Genomic DNA, 13587 nt, shown 5'->3' with positions numbered 1-13587 from the left:
CCGTTTGAGAGGCGGCAGGGATCGAAAGAAAAAGGCAAGTGACCAAATTTGAGGTGCCAAAAAAACTCCAAGAAAAGAAAGTTGATTGCACATAGAGGATGACATGCGGGTCCCATTTAGCGACAGCGGTCTCAACGTTTCCAAGGCGGCAAGGGATCAAAAGAAAAAGAAAGTAGCCGGAAATCGGGGGTCAAAAAAATCCAAGAATAGAAAGAATTTTGGTTCATAGAGGATGACATGCGGGACCCATGATCCCGCATCGTAAACGGCTCGATCGGAGAACGTTGAACGAGATGGCGCGATCGAGAAAAAAACAATGCCGGAGAGGCTGCCATCTGGGCCCTACATCCCTCGGCGGTGCGGATTTGCGTTGACTCGGCCGGCGAACCCGAGAATTCGCGATGCACCACGTCCCGGGCCACCATACGCGACGTTTTGGCCGCTTTCGTCGGGCTGGGTGGCCTCAAAAACGAGAAAAAAAAGTTTTGACATGCACCACGGAGGGACCAAAATCGTCGGCCATGGTACACCAGCAACCACGGCGCGACTTCAACTTCGTCGGCCATGGCAACTTTTCTTGTAGTGTATGCTCCTTGATCAAAACAAAACTGCAAGATCAGATGCCCTCATATCAGGTGTATCCTCATAATATATAACGGAAACACTTGAGATTCCGAAAGCAACAGTAGCTAGACTGCAGAAACTGTCATCAAATCAGGATTACGGAAAATATAATGGCATTCATACATTATATCTCATAATGTAACTATAAATCACTTGTAATTTTTATTCTTCCTTTTTTGGAGACCACCTTTTGTTCCTTTACACCTTATGCTTCTATTCATTTTGTACATACAAGTATACAGCAGTATGCTAGGTAATCAATGAAGAAGTTTGTTGAATAATCATTCGGCTCCATTTTTTGCTGCCGCCTCGAAGGTCCTCATGAATATGTTTGAAGGCTGACCACCGCTGAGTTGATATTTTCCGTTGATCTGAAATAAACAACACAACAGGTTATCATGTACAAGTCAAAGGTCATATAAAAGATGAAAATTACCATAATAGTAAATTGATTAATATTCATACCACAAAGTGAGGAACTCCAGAAATGCCAGAAGAGTACTTTCTCAGTTCTTCCTTAACCTTGTACCACCAGAAAAGTGATTATGACAGTCCAGCCCTTTCACAAATAGTTGTGGCAACGTGGAGAAACTAGCAGTGCAAATCATACCTCATCAACTCCTTTGCTAGGGTCTTGCAGCAATTCTTCTGCTCCTTCAACGCCCACCTTTCTCGCAGCGTTCAGAAGAACTTGCCTTAATTAGAAAAGGAATTTCGTAAGACTGCATAAAGCAATGGTCAACATAGAAACATAGATTGAGACAAGGAAAGTGGAGCAAGGTGATTAGAGGAATATGCCTGCAAGAAAATGAAGCAACAAACATATTTGGTAGTAGCATGGAACAAATTAAATTTGAATTTTACGCTCTATTGTTTTTTTTTCTTTTTAAAAAGGGGGCTGCAGCCTGTGCATCGATTGATGCAGACAGCCACCTTTATTGCAAAGTTTCAAATAATCTTACTAAGAAAGAAAATAGTTTAAAAGCTACAACCGGATGCACCCATGCGGCAAAACTCATATTTCTAGTCCACCATTCATATCAGTCGAGCCTAGCCCGCACTACCATTTCCATGTGGTTGCACCCATAGGCCAGAAAACTCTGGTGCCTCCGCACGTTCACGTACGAATCCAATGGGTAACCTCCTCCGTTTTTGTTAAGTGCTATAATTTGTATTCATGGCCACAAAGATAATAGTTATGATCCGGCATGAAGAGAGTGGATGTCGATTTTTGTGTGTCAATACTGAAAATAAAATTATGCAACACATGCAACATAAATGGACACAGATTATTTTATTTTGTTCATATTTCTAGTCCACCATTCATATCAGTCGAGCCTAGCCCGCACTACCATTTCCATGTGGTTGCACCCATAGGCCAGAAAACTCTGGTGCCTCCGCACGTTAAAGTGAGCACCACGTACGAATCCAATGGGTAACCTCCTCCGTTTTTGTTAAGTGCTATAGTTTGTATTCATGGCCACAAAGATAATAGTTATGATCCGGCATGAAGAGAGTGGATTCGATTTTTGTGTGTCAATACTGAAAATAAAATTATGCAGCACATGCAACATAAATGGACACAGATTATTTTATTTTGTTCCATTATGAGTATCTCACGTTTGGAGAAGAAAATGGTCATAAAAAATCTTCTGTTAAAGGCAATTTGTACATGGCATAGGACTTGTCGCACAATTTCGCCTCAACAACTGTTACATACCAAATCATTACCAGCATTGTGCCTTTACCAACAAAGAATATGCATAATGTGTCAGTACTAAAAGCAGTTATTATACACAGAGGACACTACAAGTGAACAGTACTTTATGCAAAGGTAAAATACATAACATGTAGGACTAAGGTAAGAACAAAAAACAAAGAAACAACAAGATTGTGCAACAATGTCCATACTCATCGGGTTCAATAAGTACTCACCTATCACCAAGATGTTTTCCTTGGCAATGATAATTGATGAACAATTCTTCTACAAGAGCGTTTTGCTTTTCGCAACCTTGGTGTCCAGCAAGTGTTATGAGCCTATGGCAATCCATTGTATTCCCACTGCATTACAATGTTCAAGTCAGCGCACTAACAACTTATGGACATTATGTGGTGTATGGAACAATTTTAAAGCATGTACTAACATGAGTCCAGACATGTCATATTCAAAGCCAAGTCCTCGGAACATCTGCATAAGGAGCATATAAGCAGCTAAATACATCATATGACATCTGAATCAACAATACCATGGTCAAGGTCAACTGAGAGAACCTCTGTCATGCGAGCAGTTGCACGCTCAAACTGAACAGGGCCAAACTTCGTCTTGTAGAAATCGGATTTCTTGACACCTTCTTTAGGTGCATCAGGATTTAGAAAGAATGGATGCCAACGAACCTGCAAGCAGCGAGAGGCACACTAGTCTAATATCGTGCTGATAAGAATTGTGAACTTATATCATAATAGTGATTAAAAGAAATGAAACCTCAAAATCGAACTTGTCCATGGTTTGTTCCATAGCTTTATCAAGATTCTTCTTTCCAATAAAGCACCAAGGGCACACTGTATCCGAGCTCACATCGATCTTAATGAGCTTCTTGCCAGTGCTTGAAGCCATAAGTTCTGCAAATCTACAATTAACAAAGGTATTCCCAATTTGGGTTGTCATTTTGCCTCCAAAAAAGAATGGACAAATCCTACCCTTCAAGAAATGTGAGTCCGCAAAAGGCATTTTCTTTCAAGAAAAAAGACAACTTTTGAAAGCTGAGAAGGTGGGCTTTGTTTCAGAACTCCTCTTCAAGAAAGAGTTTTGACTGACTGTTAAATGCCTTCTCTGGCCAAGCAATCCTACAATTCATTTTGCCTAGGACCAAACAAAGATAACCAGAAACAATTATACATGGACAAAACTCTATCAGGCCTTAACCTAAGGCCAGTCCAGGCCCATTTTTTCCCTATCTTCTTCCTTTCGAAGGTTCGATGTACACAGCTTTCATGGCGCGGCGTCCCTGAGTTCTGGAAGGTAGAAAAGAGGCAGGGTACCCTAATCCCTGAGTTCTGGACTGCGGTGGGATGCCTGGCCCTGATATGTACTCTTCTCTTTGCAATCCTAGGTACTCCTTAGCGGCCATCGAACGAGATCGTGACCCAGCCACAGATCTCGTTCCCGACCCTCGATCCCTGGGTTGTGGAATGCGGCATCAACCCCGTTTCCGGCTACTATGAATTCGAATTAGAATTAGAGGTCAATAGCGTTATCCCCTCCTTCTACTGTTTCGGAAAATCCGAGATAAACACTGTCGAGATAAATCGCGCCCAGCTTTTGGAATCAGTAAATTGTGCTTCGCCTTGAATTGTATAAATGGGTAAAATAAAGGAAATGAAGAAGCGGATTAATCGCATCATTCAGTCACGTTGTCTCCAATAAGAGCGGAATCGCAAATTTTCTTGAAGCAGTAATGCACGATGATTAGCTGGAAAGAGATAAGTAGAGAATATGGAAGATGGAGAAAAATATGAACCTGAGAGCTGAGGATTTGACGAGCGAGGGACGCAGCTTGACGAGAGGAGGCGACTTGGCAATTGGCATACAAGTGAACCAAAAAACCTTTCCCTTTTATGCAACCGAGGGGAAAGGGGGAAGGTAATAGTTGGGGATGTTGGCGTCAGTGGGCTTGGTCTATGTGTGTCTTGCTTGCGTGTGAGCGTGCGACTAAGAATTTGGAGGTTGGCGTCGGTGGTCTTAATCTATGGATGTCTATGCATATTATTTGTTGGAGCGAGCTTCTCTTACACACAAAATTACTACCTTCATAGAATAAGGTCTATAATTTTTTAAAGTGAAGCTAGTAAGTAAAGATTGGCCAAACTTTACGAAAAGCCTATAAAAAAACACGACAGTATATAGATATCTTGTGAAAACATATTTCAGAATGAGTCTAATGGTGTTGAGTTTGGATAGTACATATTAACATTATTTTCCTAAAACTTAGTCAAATTTACTTAGTTTGACTTTTCAAAAATATATAGACCTTATTCTATGGAATATTGGCTGTTCTGTTTTAATATAGACCTGACTAAGGAGTTTAGTGCTGCACGACCAGCAAAAAACACATTTCATGCTTTGAGTTGGCCAAATCGTGCAATGATGCTTGGCTTAGTAAGATTCCTTGCGTGATCAGCCTGATTGAGTGGTTGAAAACCAGAGTGGCGGCTTAGTTGACATTAAAGCATGTGATGTTGCTTGGAACAATAGTTTTCTATGAGCAAATGATTTATTGTTTAGATCACCATTTTGTATCGACTATATGTGTGCTAGGCACCTATGCATATGGTTATTTCGAATCTTGCTACTGGATCTACTTATGTAGTCTAGATTTCTCAAACTTTGAAGTTTTTCAGATGCTCTTCACCTCTGAATCTGATGCTCCCCTTGCTTTTGATGTTGCTACTACAAACAACAAATTTGTTCATTACATTCGCAATTAAAAAAAACACATTCGTTCAATAGGTCAATTTAGTTGATCTTATGTGTATACTCATTTCCTATTTCATAGGCACATGGTACTGCAAAAACTGTAGCTAAAGCATCTTACCTCCATATCCGATCTTCCCAGTTGTACCTAAATCTATATTGTAGTTTTATTGTTCAAATGCTGAAGCCATCATGCCATTTGACTATTTTGCTCCACAGCTCTACCATTTTCTTTTTAATGTTTTCATCTCACATCCATCTCATGGAGCTGCAAACGGTTTGTGGTCTCCTGCAAGTTGACTTACACAAGGATATTTGACAGTTGTCTGAATTTTGAAGAGCTCTTATATAGCAGTATACTAAATTTATTACATTCCATGCTACAAATCGAGGAATTGTAATTCGTTTTTTTGCAAAATTTTGAAGATAACTTTTATCTTACATATTTCTATATTCATTCATCAAGATGGACGTGCAAGAAAGAAGAATATGAGCTTCAACAAAGTTTATAAAGTTTCGGTTGGAATACTACGTATGCTCGTCGTTTCTTCTGCTTCTGCTGCATGTTGGTATCCCCTGTTTCAGTTGATTTTCTTTTTTGATTTTCTAGAACAATTGTTTGTCTTCGGTTCTTATCTGAAAGATACTGCTAAATGGTCGTCGGTTGTAAGGGCGTTTTCGGAGCTGATGGATGTATCTAATGATCACGTTTTGAGCAGGACAATGTGTGGTTAACTTGGGTCAGAACTCATGAAGAGAAGTGGCTAACTTCCGGTTTGGTACGCTGTCGTGCTGCCCTGCCCATCTTTCATCTTCTTTTTTTCGTGTGAAGAACAGAGCAACAACCACTGCATATTGCTGGTTTTATTTCTTCCTGCAGATCAGAGTGATCAGACTTCACTCTGATCTTTAATAGCACTAAATCCGACTTGAATTGTCTTAGCCAGGCTTCTCTTGTGGGCTGGACATTGGCGAAATATTTTCTGTTCCTCAACTTGCATATGTTCCACACCCCTAAGATTGTGTATTCATAGAATAGAGATCCTGTCCATGAAGCCGCGGCTGCAACCGAAGAAATGCAAGCCTCCAAGTCAAGAGAAGTACCCCGTTCAATATTCATGATGCTCCAGCAGCTCGAGCTAAAGTGGCATTCGAAGAAAAGATGTTCCCTGGATTCCACCACTTGCTGACATACAACACAACTGTATCCCGTGTTCAGTGGACAGTTTCTTTGCTGTAACATTCCTCTCGTATTTAATCTGTCCACCAACAACAACCAGGCAAACACGTTGTGTTTCATTGTGCACTTGGTTTTCCAGATTTTTGGTAAGCTTGGCTGTGGAGTGATATTGCGGTAAAAAAAACTTGTAAAATTTCCGTGTCATCTACTCTTCTGCACCCCAAGCATAAATCCACTTATCTGGTTGTGCTCCATCACACTGGAGATCTGCAACATGATCATTAAGAATTTTATATGCAGATACATGGTAAAGCATCTTAGTTAGAAAACAACTCGAAGAACTCTTGGGTTCTTCTCTAGAAGTACGAAAGTATCAGAACAATATCACAAGCAAATTTCTGCAATATAATTCTGTCTAAGATGTGCCCTCTGATTTTATGAATCTCTAGACATGATTGGTAAAGAAAAGATACAAGGTACAGCGAAGGCAGTGATGGAAGAGCTATTTGAATTGTGCTGGTTGTTTTGAAATGCATTTGTCTATATATGTAATCAAGATAAGATGTTTCATTTTACAGTGAAATAGCTTGATGGAACAATAGAGTGATGCTGAAATATTTAGAACGTAATGCCAGAACATAGGCAAATGCATTTTTTTTGCCAGAATATAAACAAATGCACTTCAAAGTACAACTACAGGAAAAAAATAATTATTTAGTGTCTCAGAAAGGTGCACCTTTAGGTACAACTCTATTATCCATCCTAGGAGATATTACTCCTGAACTGTGGTTCTGCCACAGTTCTTAAAGTAAGTCTACAATCTACATTGTTCCAGAATTTCGGAATTCCTGCAGTGGCACTTAATCACAGAGAAATGCCTCCTTTTTGTTCAGTCATGTCATATAGGGTGCGTAATTCTTACAAGTTGCTATTGCTATATGTCACCAATGTTACTGTAGATAGATATCTTCCTGTGAAACATAGCTAAAATCTGCCTTATTAATAATATGAATAGCATGAGACGACATAACTAGATACAACAGTGTTGTATATACTAAGAATGATCAAATGATTCAGAACAACGAATGAAACACGAGTGGCAGCTGAGGGTGTACCCTTAAAGGAGTTGCTGATGCTAATGAATCTTCTCCATTACGAGCATATGAAAGAAGGTCTGATAACTCAGCGGTCACCCATGTTATCCACACAGTGTGAGCTGTAATGCATAGTGCCTCTAAGGTCTTGTTGAGTTCATCAAGTCTGGGATTGGAACTATCATCAGCGCCAAACAAGGAAGCAGCAGCAATGGGGTGTCTTCTGGGGCTGTCAAACAATTGACTTCCAGGACTCCTAGGGCTGTCAAATGTGTGCCTCATGGAGGTAAAAGATACTGCCGAATCAAAAGAATCTCTTGATTGCCTTGGTGGGGGGGCGATGATAATCTGGCAAATGATGCACCACTAATATCCTTAACCCACTGCCTTGGCGAGTTCAGTATCAGGGGTACATGACTTGAGTGATACCTCAACAGAAACACGAGGCGGTCAATGAAGAGAGGCCTCTCCACAATAACGGATGCAGCAGGCTCGCTGACATCCTCTCTTTTAGTTCCCAACAAATCAGAGAGCACTCCAAGTTCGGCTTCTAATTTGTTCATTATTCCCAAGGTCCTCCTGCAGGTAGGGCACCAGTTTCCTTGAACTTTGAAACATAACTGTGTGACTCAACAGAAATTAAGCTAGCAGAATTTCCAGTCCCAAAATCTCAACACAGCTGATTGCATATGTTTTGATACTGAATTTTTCCATTGTACAGTAGCATTTGAACTAGGAGCAGATCACAATCCAACCAAGCGACAGAGAAGGCCATGTACTATACGCTCACTCAATCAAAAGCCATGGTTCGAGCTTGTGCGACCACGCCAAGCTTGGGGCAGTGATTGCTAGAAAGCTGTCTTCCGTAACCTCAAGAAAATTGCTTTCAGAAAAACGAATATTACAAATCTGTGGCGTTCAGCACAGAACAATGACACAGGAGGGCTTTTTTCAAGTGGGGAAAGATGGCACTGAAACGACTCTAACAACAACGAAGCATTGTCCTCCTTAACGCTTGGAGAACTGGGGGCGCTTGCGCGCCTTCCTGAGACCCGCCTTCTTCCTTTCGACAATACGGGTGTCTCTTGTCAGCAAGCCTTCTGACCTCAGCGGGACTCTGTTGGCAGGGCTGATCTTCAGCAACGCACGAGCCACGCCGAGGCAGATTGCCTGGGCCTGGCCTGACAGACCGCCTCCCTGAACTTTCACAAAGACATCATAGTTGTTCTCAAACCCTAGAGTCGCCAGGGGGACCTTGCAATACTCCATCCACATTGGGTTTCCTTGCAAATATTCCTGCACATTCCCAACTTATAAGCACACATCAAATTTATCAAAAAAGTTTGAGATTGGCACATGCACTTTCAGGTACATTGAGGCAAAAGTTGCGCCTATACAAACTACTACATAGAGACAGAGTTAAGTTGTTTCAGCATCATCTACTTATTTAGTATTGATGCAGCTGAAGCCATCTATTGCTATAAGTTAGCACCATACAGATTACGCGCACAAATAGTTACATGTAATGTACACCACTGAGAATGAAGAGTTTTCCTGAAATTTAATGTCTGAACTCGTGTTCGTATCACGATCAAAAAGCATTGCATCAATTCAACTCAGCTCACTATATGGAACCTAAACCTCAAACACTAACATGCTAGAAAGCAAGTTCAACTTCAGTTACCCAACTGTGGGCCATAGAGCCCCTTGCCATCTAAAGCATGATGCATTGTTGGCGATGTCAACAATGTGAAGCAAATGAAGCCAAACAAGCATAATGAGGATAGAAGTAGCATGTTAATAGCCATCCTAGCTGTGTGAAATGCAAACCCCTCCTTTCACTACTTAAGCCTACATTGGCCAGGCCTTTCAGTCTTTCAATCACCGAGCATGCTTAAGTATCCCAGTCAAATATGGCATCTGAAGAGCAGTTTCCTCCTACAAGACATCTTACCGCCGAGCAGCCAGGCGCCAATGTCCACCAAAGAGTATTGTATGGCCGGGCATTGCCGTAACGCAAACCAAAATACACAAGGACGAATTGATTAACCTAACAGCTGTGAACTAACTCCACTGTCCTTTATGTTGATGGATTTATTGAGTATACAGACATTTGTAAACCAATCAACACCTGACCAACTAGTACTATCTCCAACTCGAAGCATGAAACGTCATATGCAGCAGATGATTGATTACTTGTAAACATGACCACGCCGAATACTACATTACCAATGGGCAAACATGCTGACTACAAGCATTTTCAAATCCCTTTTAAAATTCAGAAGATAGCTAATGCTAGTGCGATGCCAGGAGGTGCATTTGTCGAATTGTGGAAGGAGATAACAACCTTGGCGTCGCGGAAGTTGATGAAGACCTTCCCGGAGCCCTCCTGGAGCACGACGCGGGCGGACGCTGTCTTGCGGCGGCCCGTGGCGGTGATCCGCTGCGCGGCGAAGCCCCCCGGGAGGCGCTGCTTGACGTACTTGCGCAGGGCGAGCCCGACGAGCGCGTCCTCCTCCGCCTCGACCGCCAGCACCTCCTCGGGCCCCTCGTCGGCAGCAGGCGCCTCGACCGGCTCGGGGGCGTCGGCCGCGGAGGCGGCGAGGAGGACGAGGCGGGCCGCGCGGCGCGGGGAGGGGAGGAGGCGGAGGAGCGGGGGCGGGTGGGGCGCGGAGGTGGAGGTGGAGGGGAGGGCGAGGTGGGAGAAGGCGGAGGCCAGGGAGGAGACGGAGAGCGCCATGGCTGCGGGCGGACCTGCTTCTGTGGCGTGCGGGGTGGATAGGCCGCGGCCGAGGGGGATAAGCTTTCGCTCTGCAAGTGCAGAGTGAAGGCCGAGCCGGTAGATTGGAAATCGACGCTCGAGATAAACCTGTTACATGTGAGATTAACGGTCAGAATACTCATGTGAGTGAGTCTAGCTTCACTGTTCCATAAAACAAAGTACAAAATGTATTGTCAAAAAAAAAAAAAAAAAAAAAAAAACAAAGTACAAAATGTCGAAACAGTCGACAAAGGCACGACCAACAAAGATCTCTGGTTTGCCTCTCTGGGTCCTATTGAACGGATTATCCTTGAGTTGGATGTGACATTTTGTCGATAATGAGATTTATGTGGTGATTTTGTCATTGTTTTTTACATGGCTTTGTCAATTTTACCGTTGTGTGACACATGGGTTGCGTGAGCATTTGCTCGGAGTTTCAAAAACAAAGATCTCGATAAAACAAAAAAAAAAACTTTGAAGATAGTTGAGTGTTTCTACATGATCGCCTGGTGAACCTTCAGAATGTCGGGCATGCACAGGCTACACATGTTTAGAAGAGCCCCAAGAGCCATCCACGTCGAGAAGTGAGCACCTACGATAGTTATACGCGTCGTGGCTAAGGACCAAGGACCAAGCACCTTGGATGGCAGAGGAGAAATGTTGTTGAACCGCTGGAAAAAAAATCATGAAACAAGGAGTCATAATAACCATTAGCGTCGTGAAGTAGGTTGGAGCAGCTAAACCATGACATGAACCTATAGCAACTTTATTCCACAAACCACCATATCCCTGATACGTCTCCGACGTATCGATAATTTCTTGTGTTCCATGCCACATTATTGATGATATCTACATGTTTTATGCACACTTTATGTCATATTCGTGCATTTTCTGGAACTAACCTATTGACAAGATGCCGAAGTGCCGGTTCTCGTTTTCTGCTGTTTTTGGTTTCGAAATCCTAGTAACGAAATATTCTCGGAATTGAACGAAATCAACGCCCGGGTTCCTATTTTGCCGGAAGCATCCGGAACACCCGAGAGTCGCCGGAGGGGGCCACTCGGGCCCCCGGATGATAGGGCGGCGCGGCCCGGGCCTCGGCCGCGCCGGCCTATGGTGTCGTCGCCCCTTCGACCTTCCGACGCCGCCTCTTCGCCTATATAAAGGTCCCGGACCTAAAACCTCGAGACGAAAAAGCCACGGTACGAGAAACCTTCCGGAGCCGCCGCCATCGCGAAGCCAAGATCCGGGGGACAGGAGTCTCGTTCCGCACGCACTGCCGGGCGGGGAAGTGCCCCGGAAGGCTCCTCCATCGACACCACCGCCATCTCCATCAACGCTGCTGTCTCCCATGAGGAGGGAGTAGTTCTCCATCAAGGCTCGGGGCATGTACCGGTAGCTATGTGGTTAATCTCTCTCCTATGTGCTTCAATACAATAATCTCATGAGCTGCCCTACATGATTGAGATTCATATGATGATGCTTGTAATCTAGATGTCATTATGCTAGTCAAGTGAGTTTTACTTATGTGATCTCCGGAGACTCCTTGTCCCACGTGTGTAAAGGTGACGAGTGTGTGCACCGTGTGGGTCTCTTAGGCTATATTTCACGAATACTTATTCACTGTTATGAATGGCGTAGTGAAGTGCTTATTTATATCTCTTTATGATTGCAATGTGTTTTGTATCACAATTTATCTATGTGCTACTCTAGTGATGTTATTAAAGTAGTTTTATTCCTCCTGCACGGTGTAATGGTGACAGTGTGTGCATCCGTGTTAGTACTTGGCGTAGGCTATGATTGTGATCTCTTGTAGATTATGAAGTTAACTATTGCTATGATGGTATTGATGTGATCTATTCCTCCTTTCGTGGCGTGAAGGTGACAGTGTGCATGCTATGTTAGTACTTGGTTTAGTCGTGTTGATCTTTCATGCACTCTAAGGTTATTTAAATATGAACATTGAATTGTGGAGCTTGTTAACTCCGGCATTGAGTGTTCGTGTAATCCTACGCAATGTGTTCATCATCCAACAAGAGAGTGTAGAGTATGCATTTATCTATTCTGTTATGTGATCAAAGTTGAGAGTGTCCACTAGTGAAAGTCTAATCCCTAGGCTTTGTTCCTAAATATTGCTATCGCTGCTTGTTTACTGTTTTCATTGCATTACTGCTACCATATTACCACCATCAACTACACGCCAGCAAGCTATTTTCTGGCGCCGTTACTACTGCTCATATTCATTCATACCACCTGTATTTGTGGTTGCAGGGTTGCATGAGAGGGATATCTTTGACCTCTTCCTCCCTGAGTTCGATAAACCTTGGGTGATCCACTTAAGGGGAAACTGCTGCTGTTCTACAAACCTCTGCTCTTGGAGGCCCAACACTGTCTACAAGAATAGAAGCTCCCGTAGACATCAAGCACTTTTCTGGCGCCGTTGCCGGGGAACGAAAAGCTTCTACACAGGGATTTCCTCCCTCGTCAACCATGCGCCAGTTGTGGACAGCAAGCTATTTTCTTGCGCCGTTGCCGGGGAGGAAAGGTAAAAGGTACTCACACTCCGATCTCGGCTACTAAGCTATTTTCGCCGTTGTAAGTACTTGAAGCTATTTCCTTTAGATCCTCAATTGCATCTTTTTGTTTCTTGTTTACACTAGTTTGGCATAATGGACAAGAATGAGCTTCTTATTCTATTTCTTGATTTAAAACATGGATTGTTTGATGCGAAAATTAAAAAACCTATGAAATCTTATTTGCATGCTTGGTAGTAATATTAGTATGAACGCTTTGAACACCATTGTTGATAATGATATAGAAAGTTCTAAGCTTGGGGAAGCTGGTTTTCATGATCTTTTTAGTCCCCCAAGCATTGAGGAGAAAATTTTCTTTGATGATACTTTGCCTCCTATTTATGATGATTATAATGATAGTGGTCTTTTGGTGCCACCTACTATGGAGAGTAAATTTTGTTGTGATTATACTATGCCTCCTACACTTGATGAGAATAATAATGATAGCTACTTTGTTGAATTTTCTCCCACTATTACTAATAAAATTGATTATGCTTATGTGGAGAGTAATAATTTTATGCATGAGACTCATGATAAGAATGCTTTATGTGATAGTTATATTGTTGAGTTTGCTCATGTTGCTACTGAAAGTTATTATGAGAGAGGGAAATATGGTTGTAGAAATTTTCATGTTACTAAAACACCTCTCTTTTTGCTGAAATTTTTGAAGCTACACTTGTTTTATCTTCCTATGCTTGTCACTTTGCTCTTCATGAACTTGTTTATTTACAAGATTCCTATGCATAGGAAGCATGTTAGACTTAAATGTGTTTTGAATTTTCCTCTTGATGCTCTCTTTTGCTTCAAATACTATTTCTTGCGAGTGCATCATTAAAGCTGCTGAGCCCATCTTAATGGCTATAAAGAAAGAACTTCTTGGGAGA

General features: G+C 42.5%; 2 protein-coding genes across 2 annotated transcripts; both read right to left on the bottom strand.

Moving 5' to 3' along the window:
• Nucleotides 1–720: 720 nt before the first annotated feature.
• On the bottom strand, nt 721–4246 carry LOC124700644 (uncharacterized protein YwbO-like). The gene is made up of 8 exons (XM_047232738.1): nt 4143–4246; nt 3107–3251; nt 2896–3018; nt 2769–2812; nt 2560–2685; nt 1235–1319; nt 1090–1146; nt 721–995 (listed from the first exon to the last, which is right to left on the bottom strand). The coding sequence occupies exons 1-8, from the start codon at nt 4208–4210 to the stop codon at nt 906–908; spliced, it is 738 nt and encodes a 245-aa protein (XP_047088694.1). The 5' UTR covers nt 4211–4246; the 3' UTR covers nt 721–905.
• Nucleotides 4247–8235: 3989 nt separating this feature from the next.
• On the bottom strand, nt 8236–10137 carry LOC124704388 (30S ribosomal protein S9, chloroplastic-like). The gene is made up of 2 exons (XM_047236646.1): nt 9717–10137; nt 8236–8665 (listed from the first exon to the last, which is right to left on the bottom strand). Exons 1-2 carry the CDS (start codon nt 10107–10109, stop codon nt 8378–8380), a joined length of 681 nt encoding a protein of 226 aa, XP_047092602.1. The 5' UTR covers nt 10110–10137; the 3' UTR covers nt 8236–8377.
• Nucleotides 10138–13587: the final 3450 nt, after the last annotated feature.

Source organism: Lolium rigidum, chromosome 3 (genome assembly GCF_022539505.1).
Source record: "Lolium rigidum isolate FL_2022 chromosome 3, APGP_CSIRO_Lrig_0.1, whole genome shotgun sequence".
In the NCBI taxonomy this organism is placed as follows: Eukaryota; Viridiplantae; Streptophyta; class Magnoliopsida; order Poales; family Poaceae; genus Lolium; species Lolium rigidum.
Note: the sequence above shows the minus strand (reverse complement) of the source record. Positions and strands in the feature narration are given on the sequence as shown.

Excerpts from the sequence above, each read along its gene's own strand:
- LOC124704388 (XM_047236646.1), bottom strand. The coding sequence starts at position 10,109 with ATGGCGCTCTCCGTCTCCTCCCTGGCCTCCGCCTTCTCCCACCTCGCC. Across the intron at positions 8,666-9,716 it reads TCAACTTCCGCGACGCCAAG|GAATATTTGCAAGGAAACCC; the intron begins GTTGTTATCTCC and ends GGGAATGTGCAG.
- LOC124700644 (XM_047232738.1), bottom strand. The coding sequence starts at position 4,210 with ATGCCAATTGCCAAGTCGCCTCCTCTCGTCAAGCTGCGTCCCTCGCTC. Across the intron at positions 2,813-2,895 it reads CAACTGCTCGCATGACAGAG|ATGTTCCGAGGACTTGGCTT; the intron begins GTTCTCTCAGTT and ends CTCCTTATGCAG. Across the intron at positions 1,147-1,234 it reads CTAGCAAAGGAGTTGATGAG|GTTAAGGAAGAACTGAGAAA; the intron begins GTATGATTTGCA and ends TGGTGGTACAAG.